The sequence below is a fragment of the Zootoca vivipara genome, chromosome 8, assembly GCF_965207765.1.
Source record: "Zootoca vivipara chromosome 8, rZooViv2.hap1.1, whole genome shotgun sequence".
Lineage (NCBI taxonomy): Eukaryota > Metazoa > Chordata > Lepidosauria > Squamata > Lacertidae > Zootoca > Zootoca vivipara.
In genome coordinates, this window is record NC_142591.1 from 20,683,527 (window position 1) to 20,694,140 (window position 10,614).

The 10,614-nt window shown below is 41.0% G+C and overlaps 1 protein-coding gene across 1 annotated transcript in view; it reads left to right on the forward strand.

The window, feature by feature from the left end:
- LOC118089956 (glutamate decarboxylase 1-like) overlaps positions 1 to 10,393 on the forward strand; it is a 34,635-nt gene extending 24,242 nt beyond the window's left edge. The window contains exons 12-15 of the mRNA XM_035125163.3: positions 2,235 to 2,384; positions 3,503 to 3,610; positions 7,358 to 7,447; positions 8,764 to 10,393. Coding sequence (XP_034981054.2) covers positions 2,235 to 2,384; positions 3,503 to 3,610; positions 7,358 to 7,447; positions 8,764 to 8,976 — 561 coding nt within the window. The 3' untranslated portion in view covers positions 8,977 to 10,393. The remainder of the gene's footprint in view (positions 1 to 2,234; positions 2,385 to 3,502; positions 3,611 to 7,357; positions 7,448 to 8,763) is intronic.
- The last annotated feature ends 221 nt before the right edge of the window (positions 10,394 to 10,614 follow it).

Sequence of the window (10,614 nt, forward strand, 5' to 3'; positions counted from 1 at the left end):
GAAACATTTTCACAATCATCTTCATATCAAGTAATTACATTGTTTCATAAATTGACTTTGTACCCTGTCTCTACCGTGTTTTTACTCAAACCTTTTCTGCTGTATTATATCTGGTGTTTTTTTTTATTAAAAAAATTAATCAACATTAAATCAATACAATTTATCGATACTACAATCAGCTACATTTTTCCCATCTCCCCCCTTCTCTCCCTCCCTCCCTCCCTCCTTCCCCACCCTCTCCCCCTTCCCCCTCCTCGGACTTCCCTCAGCTCCCTTATCTGATTTATTTTTACATATTGTTTCTGCATGTTATACAATTGTACATATCATTTCCCTAATTCTTCACGTTCTTCTAATAAAAAAGTTGTGCATGTTTATTCAAAACCTGCCAATGAGTGTAAGTCTCTTGTTTTGTTTTTTCAAATAATTTGAAAAAAGTCCCCATTCTTCCTTGAATTCCCGATTGTCCTTTTCACACAGTTTGTAAGTTAATTTCTGCTGCATTATATCTCGATCGATTACAAAAAGTTTCTCTACATACCGTTACCTTATCATTTTTCTTCCACGGCTTTTATCTCGAATCCTGCCTGCGATTTCATTTGGCTATAGTTAAAACAGCCATTTTAGAGCACTGAAATCATCGCTGAAATTAGCGATAAGCTATATATATATATATATATATATATATATATATATATATATATATATATATATATATATGTATATTAAAACACATGTAAACATTCTGCACATCTGGGGGAGGCATGCCTAAAGCAGATACGGAAAGGAGTGCAGTGAAGGGGCCTGCTTGATGACAATAGGCAGGGAGTTCCAGATGGTGAGTGTGGCCACACTTCAAGATCAATTTCTTGCAAATCCAGAGAGAGTATTATCCGCATCTGCAACAGTGCCAGATCCACAGACTGAGTGGGCATATATGGGGAAAGGTGATCTCACCAGTAGAGTCTCATGCTGTAGCCCCACTGAAATCAGTTGTATCTAAGTTAATTGTGACTAAGTTATGCCATTTATTTCAATGGGGCTAAAACATGACCATTGTCATTGTGACGAAGGTCCCTTCCTTTCGTCTTACAACTTCGACCTCTCAATTATTAAAAGAACTAACAGGGATTTCTGAGGTAAATCAAACATCCCACTTATCCCTCTAGCCTTTCTTTAAACCCTCTAGCACTCATGGGTTTTTAAAATAAAAGAGAGTCCTCTTCCAGCATAAACGTGACCAGGTACCCTTTTAAACTCTGGGCTATAAACGAGACTATCCCTTGCATAGCTGCCAAGTTTTCCCTTTTCTCGCGAGGAAGCCTATTCAGCATAAGGGAAAATCCCTTAAAAAAAGGGATAACTTGGCAGCTATGATCCCTTGTGTCCTCAGTGTAAGGGGTTCAACCACTAGAAATCCCCTACTGTAAAAGCTTGCCTCTCCCCTGAGGTAACTTTGTGACACCCTGGGTCTGTCTGCCTATTTCACCCCTTTAGTGCACCTCGAAGACACAAACTAACCATGCCACTATTGAAGGAAGTTTTGCTTTTTTTAAGAGTGTCCACACAAGTGAGTTTCATGTACCTTTGCTGGAAAATAACACAGACGACTTTATGACTGGCACTTTAACGATGGAAATTTAATTGCTTAAGTTCGTAATGGTTGCATCAAGGTTTCTTGTGAACAAGCTTAGTTTCAGGGGTAATATCTTTGTTAATCATATAATTGATAACCTCACAAATACCTAATCTAAACCTACTCTCACAGACCTTCTTCTCAACCACCCTCACACTCCCGCTCCCAAGCACCCTCTCAACTGACAAAACGGCTGCCCATTCTATTAAAACGTTCAGCCGCTCCGCCCCTCATGGAATGTTCAGTCAGTTCAACCTGGAGTCTGAGTTAACCCTTGATGGGTTGGTTTGAAAAGGATAGAACAAACAGTGCAAAAAAAAATTGTCACAGTCATCATGCTCAGCTTGTGGACTTCCCTTAGCCCCCAGTTGTGGAGATCAGGATGCTGGGCCAGGTGTGATTAGAGAGGTCTGTTCCAGCAGAGTTCTTTACGTTCCCTGTACACATGTATATCATGTTCAGGCAAATCTCTCAAAGCAGGTTCTACAAAATCATTAAAATGTCAATAAATTGTGTTTACTTCCTGCCACTGAATAGTTTCAAACGTGAAGGTGATTTCAAATGCAGCATTATCTTAACAGTTCTATCCTTCTGCTAGGGTCTTCTCCAAGCCTGTAATCAGCTCTGCGCCGGATATCTCTTCCAACCAGACAAACAGTATGACACAGCTTACGACACTGGGGACAAGGCAATCCAGTGTGGCCGGCATGTTGACGTATTCAAGCTGTGGCTAATGTGGAGAGCTAAGGTAGGAAACATCTTCCAGGGATCAGAATCCCACGTGGGAGGAAGTCGCTGAGATAAATTGCATAACAATGACATTCATCATGAAAAGATGAATCCGAAGCCATGGAAGCGAGGGAGAGGAAGGGAGAGCAGGGGAACTACAGGTAAAGTGAGGTTGACAAACCCACAAAGCTCTTCTATATTGATGCACCCAGGGCTTTTTTCAGCTGGAACTCAGTTCTGGCACCTCTTAGGTGGGCACCGTTGCCAATCTAAGAGAACAAGGGAGGTGTTCATGGTGAGTTCAGGCATCTCTTTTTGTAGAAAAATAGCACTGGGTGCACCTGCTGAGAAACATCTGCCACAGAGTGATGCATTAGTTTTTGAGGGATATTCTAAAGGACATGTTTTCTTCTGCTCCAGAGGGTAGAAACTGAACCAGTGGATTCAAATTACAGAATCTGGCTAAACATTAGGAAGGACTTCCTACAATGGAATGGACTACCTTGGAAGGTGGTTGACCCCTTCACTGCAAGTTTTTAAACAGAGGTTGGATGGCCATCTGCCAGGGATTCTTTAGTTGTGATTCCTGTGCCACATGGGATTGCACTAGATCACCCTTGGGACTCTTTCCAACTCTACAATTCTATGATTCTGTGACTTCATGCAGAGGCTTGGTCCATCAAGCTCACTAATGGCTGGAGGTGGCTCTCCAGGGTTTAAGATGGCCCCACCTGGAGATGCCAGAGATGAACCTGGGACCTTCTGCATGCAAAGCAGTTGCACTACCTTTGAGTTTCAGCTCTTCCCTGTAGGCAGTGCACATATTGTCCAATTCAGAGATGGAGAACCTGTAGCCCTCTAAATATACCTGGACTACAGTTCCTACAATTATTGACCATTGGGCATGTTGACTAGGGCCAATGGCAGCTGGAGTCCAGCAACATCTGAAGGGCTGCAGATTTGTTCTGGATTTCTGCTATACTTGTAGCCTACTGACACCTGATTTTTGTAGGCTGACCTGTGAGTGTCCAGGAGGCTAGATTTACTGGCCTTTCCATCCTTTAAATAATATGATACAGTCTAGATGCAAGGTGAACTCTCTCACTTTGTCTCTTTCCCTCCACTGATATCTTACAGGGCACACGAGGATTTGAAAAGCTTATCAACAGATTTCTAGAACTTGCAGAATACCTTTACAAGGAACTGAAGGCAAGAAAGAACTATGAGCTTGTGTTTGATGCCGAGGCAAGTATTGAACAAAGATAGTACTACTGGATTAGGCATTGGCCTGGCATCCTGACTCTAAAAACAACAGGTCCCAGATACTACAGAGGTCCTCTTTTCAAAATGAGAGATCCCTTTGAAATCCCAGGGTATAAATTGCCACAGAAGCTCAGCTTTTGTGTATGGATTGGTTTGGTTAGGCTCAGGACTGCAATACTTCATGGATCCCCCCCTTTCTCTCTTTCAACCTACCCAGACCCTGAGATCATCTTTTGATGCCCTTCTTGATTTGCCTCCTCCATGAGAGGTCAGGAGGGTGGCAACATGAGAACAGGCCTTTTCTGCAGTGGTTCCCCATTTGTGGAATGCTCTCCCCAAGGAGGCTCACCTGGCACCTTCCTTACACACTTTTGGTGTAATGCAAAAATGTTCCTCTTCAACCAGGCCTTTGGCTGATTAACGTCTGATGCCCTTTTAAGTGTGTTGTGGGAGGGGGGGGGGAATTATTGGATATATAGATATAGATATATATAATTTTGTAATTTTATGTTGTGAACCGCACTGAGATCTATGGATGAAGAGTGGTATACAAATTTAATTATTACTGATAAACAAACAGACTAACACACAACCCAACAGGAGTGACTGCCTCTAGCTTGTGGCATGTGCTCTTTGAGTTACTTCTGTTTCCTGTTTTCCAGAGCCATTTTGTTTATTAAGTCCCACTCATCTGGCCATGTACATGACTCTGTGTACGAGGCAATTCCATTCAAGTGATTGTTTCAAAAAGTATATTTAAACTTTGTACATCATGTTGGGGTTTTGGCAAAGTGGAGAAGTGATAATCAATGTCTCTGTGCTGTCAATCAATCAATCAATCAATCAAAGGATTGGAAACCTGTGATCCTCCAGATGTTGGGCTACAACTGCCACTTTCCCTGACCATTGGTCATGCTGGGTGTTGGAGTCTAATAGGGTTGCCATATGTCCTCTTTTTCCAGGACACATCCTCTTTTCCATGATGAGAGTCATCATAGAGATCCATAGTTAAAAGTAGAAGACGGCAAATGTGTCCTCTTTGTTGCTCTTCAAAATATGGCAACCCTAGCAGTATAACAATATCCAGAGTGCTACAGGTTCCCCACTCCTGATCTACAAAAACATAGGTTTTTTAAAAAAAAATCACAAAAATTGGTCTGAGTTAATGTAATCAAATGCTGAGCTGTTTTCATTTTTGAAGAGAAAGGGAAAAAATGGATATTTCCAGGCTATGTGGAACTCAATAGAATTTCCAGTGATCTATGAAGTTGGAATGCCTCACACGGCATGCCTATGATAAGTAGAAGCCAAATAAATTAGGCAAAATAAGTAAATTAGATGCAAAGCTTCTCAGCTTTTTTTTCAAAAAAGATCTATGAGCCACAGATTATTGCTTCAGATAGTGTTGGATTGTGATGATCAATAAAATACTTCCAGCAAGTTTTCTTCTGCAATGTATGCAGATACTTGTACTGTGTGTAGATATGAACCCAAGGTAACCTCACTGATTTCCCTGAGCTATTAATGCATAAAATGCTTAATAAAGATGTAAGTATCTGAAGGAGCTTTCATCTGTTTTACACAATATCCCAGAAGAAGAAGAAAAACCATGCTAGGAAATGATGCTCAGTAAGAACCAAAGAGATAGTAAAAGTAACAGAGAGGCTTTGTGATTCTAGCCGGTGGGTGTAAAATATATAATGCTAAGATACTGTGAGAAGAGGATACGCTCTGCCACCAAATATGTGTGGTTCTTATGGGATGTTGCTGCATGAGTTTCATTTGTGCCCAGACGTGCTATGCTGAAACCCTGTTTCCTCCCAATTTGATGTAAGCCTAGTCTGGGGAAAAGAGACGCCTTTAAGGGTGAAAATAAACAATTTAGATGAACCAGTGTCCTAAGTGTGATGACTGTAACTGGCCAAGATTGGATCCACATTGACAACTGGAATCATTTATTAATCAATATATCACAGAAACAGTTCAATGAAATCTGTCTGTCAAATGAAAACTGTCCATCCTTTCAGTATATTTGATTGTGTCCAATGGAGATTTTACACTAGCAAGTGCTTTCACAAGGCCTGATGGTTGCCAATCCCTCCAGCCCAATGCCTGTTGCCAACCCTCAAAAGCTTCTCCTGATGTCTCGGGGGGGGGGCAGTGCAAAACAGAGCACACAGGGCTGCAATTGGAACAGGGCAGTGGTGAAAATATGGTCTCTTGCTTTGAGGCAAGTGGAAACACTTCCAACGACACAAAGCCACCACTGTTTGCAACCCAATGTCTGAAAGTTAGACTTCAAGTATGGCAAATTCAACAGCAAATTAGGGTTGCAGTGAATTCAGCCTGTCGTAACCCACAACCTTTGCAGTTCATAGAAGAAGACTCTGATGTGGATGAGGTTCAAGCCACTTCATTGATGGGAGAAACTTATTCAAAGGATGAATCTCCTATGTTATCTCTGTCTCTCTAGCTTCGCAGAGGTCAAGGAGTAGAAGATGATAAGTTGAGGGCCTTTTTATCCAGCCAGCCAGCTCCTTCAGGGAGGCAGAGCTTTATTACTGGTTAGCCCAAGCATCCCCAAACTGCAGCCCTCCAGATGTTTTGGCCTACAACTCCCACGATCCCTAGCTAACAGGACCAGTGGTCAGGGATGACGGGGATTGTAGTCCAAAACATCTGGAGGGCCGAAGTTTGGGGATGCCTGGGTTAGCCTATATATAAAGCTTCATTGAGCTTCACTGGGTTCTAGCTCCCTGCAGAGATGGTATCTATTGCAGCAGCCTTAGTAGGGTCTCTGGGAGCTGTCCAAGGTACCATCTGCTTTCTTTGTCAATAGAAACTACCAGTTTCCCCTCTGAGCTTTGAATGTCGACGCATTTCATGCTCGGACCCACAAATTCAATTGAAATGTATGTCTTGGTTGAGTTTATTCTTGGCTGAGACCTTATTCATGACTGAATTTGAGCGACCTTGGGCCAGTCACTGACTCTCAGCCTAAGCTACCTCACAAGGTTGTGGTGAGGATAAAATGGCAAGATCTACATAATCCACATTGAGCTCCTTGAAGGAAAGGTGGACTATAAATGCAACAAATAAATGAATACTTTTGTATAAATTAGAATTCTGACTTTTCAGACTTTGTACTAAGAGTGCTGACAGTTGTCATTTGACAAACTGATTTTATCGAACTATTTGTGTGACGTATTTGCTAATAAATCTGGTCTCACCTGGGGTTTTGGTACATTTAAATGATTTATTTTCACTTTTTAAAGCCATCTCTTTCCCAGAGACCAGGCTTATATCATATTGGGATGAATTTAGATTTCACAGTAACATACAACTGACTCTTGTAGGGCTTTTTTTGAGTAATGATCATTTTGCAACTGCCAACTAGATTATGAAAGATCTCCAGGACTTTTTATATAATTGAGTCTTACTAAACATTGACTTCCATGTTAATTTTGTGCAAGGAAATCGTGAAAACCAAGTTTCTCTCCTTCAGATTCTGGAATCTTTATGAAATATTTTATATATTAAAAGCTCATTGGGCTTAGGTTTGCTTCACATTCACACACAGTAAGCATTTGTGAGTGAATTGCACTAGAGAAATTGCTGAAAAGGAATGGTGAAGTTTAGAATTTGCCTGGGTGGGTTTAATAAATGGAAACATTTGTTGCAGATAGACACTGGCATTTAGTAATTTGTATTTTATTTTGTTTGTCTAAGCCTGAACTCACCAATGTGTGTTTCTGGTACATCCCACCCAGCCTTCGAAAGATCCCAAAGGGACCAGAGAGAGAGAAAAGACTGCATCAGGTAGAATTTCTCATGCAAACCTTTTTGTCAGTCATGGAAAGTGTGTGCAGAAATAGGAACACCAATGCTGTTGTTGTGAAGATCTGTTTCAGACCCCAATTTCTTTCATCTACACACCAGAACTAGGGATGGGAAAACATGTCCATTTCTAGTCTGTGGCAGTTTTGCATATTTTTTTATCCATAATTCCATTCTGTTGCATTTCCACATCAATCTGCAATTTTAGGGGGAAAGCCTCTCAGGAATATAAAGCCACAGTTCTCTTAAAGCACATATTTAAATGTGTTTTGGTATGTTCTTCAACCCTGAAAATCTTGGCTGCTGATTCCTGGAGATTGTTTCCCTTCTGCTGCTGCCCATGGCTTAGTCCTGAGAGTGTCCTAGCTGTTGTGCTTATTACATCTTTGGATGTTTTAGCCAATCATACTACAGCTCCAGTGGCTAGATACCCTTTAAAAAGGGCTATTCATAATTTTCTCATAATGTATAAGCCCTTTCTTGGCATTTGTTTCCAATACTTGTATTTATTTTATTTAGAGAAATTTATAAACTGCTGAATTAAAGAGCTCTCTTAAGAGGCATATGTAGTAAAATTGTACCTAAAACACAGCAAAAACCCACATATACATAAAATAGCTATTGTTCAAAGCATTGAGAAACCAGTACAACTTTGGAAACAAAAATAGTTCAATAGATTACACGTTTGCTGAAAAAAGGTGTTCAGCTGTCATCTAAAACAATTTATTATTAGTATTTATTTATTTATTTATTTATTTATTTATACCCTGCCCATCTGGGTTTCCCCAGCCACTCTGGGTGGCTCCCAACAGGGTATTAAAAACACGATAAAACATCAAACATTAAAAACTTCCCTAAACAGGGTTGTCTTCAGATGTCTTCTAAAAGTCAGTTGGACTGACTATTTCCTTGACATCTGATGGGAGGGCGATTCACAGGGTGGGCCCCACTACCGAGAAGGCCTTCTGCCTTGTTCCCTGTAACCTCACTTATTGCAGTGAGGGAACCGCCAGAAGGCCCTCAGCGCTGGATCTCAGTGTCTGAGCTGAACGATGGGGGTGGAGACGCTCCTCCAGGTATACTGAATTCAGAGAGGATGCCTGCCAAATATCAAAAGCACATGATAAATCTCTTTTTTAACATGTCCAATGAGTTCCATCCTTTCTTTAAATCCAAACATTACAGTACCGTATCTACTCTGCTACAGATCCAGACCATTGCTACTGCCTATTCATGGAACTAGTCCCTAAATTATTCCAGAACATAATTGCAACTTTTTAATATATATCCATGTCTAGGTTGCTCCAAAGATAAAAGCGAGGATGATAGAAGAAGGTACTACAATGGTTAGTTATCAGCCTCACAGAAACCACGTGAATTTTTTCAGAATGGTCTTCTCTAACCCAGCAACCAAGAAATCAGATGTTGATTTTCTCTTGGAAGAAATTGAGAGGCTTGGGAAGGAAATTGAGAGGCTTGGGAAGGATAGAAGAAGGTACTACAATGGTTAGTTATCAGCCTCACAGAAACCACGTGAATTTTTTCAGAATGGTCTTCTCTAACCCAGCAACCAAGAAATCAGATGTTGATTTTCTCTTGGAAGAAATTGAGAGGCTTGGGAAGGATTTGTGACAGCTGGCCATAAATCTCAAAAAGTGGGGACCAACATTTCATTGGTGTAGTGGATCCTGTTTAAAGTTTTGTCACTGTTGTTCTGATGACCTTGGGTGCAATATTGAGGCTCTTCAAAATAGGAACAAACTGTGGTTAGAAGCTGCTCATCTTTAAAACTATCTTCAAATACAAGATCTATTAATATAGCATTTAAGGAAGGGGTGGGTAGATGGTAGACTAGTAGATATCCTGCATCTCTGGCTTCCATGTGTCTAACAATATCAGCACTTTTTAGGTGGTGAATTTTAAGCTTGCATAAGGTCTGTCATAAGGCCAGCTTTGTCATGCTGGCCACATGACCTGGAAGCTGTCTGCGGACAAACGCCGGCTCCCTCGGCCTATAGAGTGAGATGAGCGCCGCAACCCCAGAGTCGGACACGACTGGACCTGATGGTCAGGGGCCCCTTTACCTTTAAGGTCTGTGAAAAGGGTGTGTGGCAAGAGAGATGTAACTTAAGCTGGACCCCAGGCTTTGGCAGCTCAGTCATGTGGCTTTGCAACCTGCCCCAAAGCTGATGTAACTCAAACACTATATAAAAGGTTTGTTTTCCCTCTGCCAGGCTAGCTCTGCCAGCAGTAGCCATGCTGTTGAATGGAGTTTGGATGTGGCGTAGCTTTCTTTACATCAGCTTAACTCACACCAGCTTGCTTTACACCAGCTTCTTGTGCAGAGGATATTGCTCCCTTAGGTTTTGTCTGTTAAATCCTAATTCTCAGATTTGGGATGCTGTTTTCCTTATGCAGACAAGAGGAGTCCATGTATCATTTTCATAGAATTAATAGGCCCAAGTCTAGGCAGATAGATCGAGACACACAAAATTACGGTGCACTTTTCATTGCCTTTGATTTGAACCAAATGTACCAGGGCACAATGGACCAACAGGTACAAGCCTGCCTTATTATATGATGGCAGCCCTAAGCAAATCAAGCATCACAAGAGGTCAAAAATACACATTTCTTTCTTCTGCCTGTTAGATCCATAGGGATGATTATTATTATTTTTATTTTTTGATGTCTGAATAAATCCTTAATATTTATTAGGAAATTATATTTGTGTTGTGTTGAAAAGGGGCATTACTATCAGGGACATTGACAGGGATCTCAATAAGCACAGAGTAATAGATTATTAGATGAAGTTATATGGATTTAATGTACATAATCCAGAATATGATGAACAGCATTGCAGAAAATATTGCCATTGTATTATGAATGCTAAATAAATTAATAAACGCACAAGTGATTTCCCAGTTATGTAAAACATGGTTGATTTCTATGAATTATGTACGTGAAATATGCATGTTAAGACAGAGGAGGGTTCTTGTTTTCATCTAGGTATGTGTCCTGTTCATTTGGTGTTAGCTAGGTAAGAGTGTGGAACATGTAATTGAAGGCCAGGAATCCTATCCCTCCAGCAGGGAGACAAGGCAGCCAGAGCTGCCCATTTTTGGTTCCAAAATTACTTGGTTCTTCTGCTG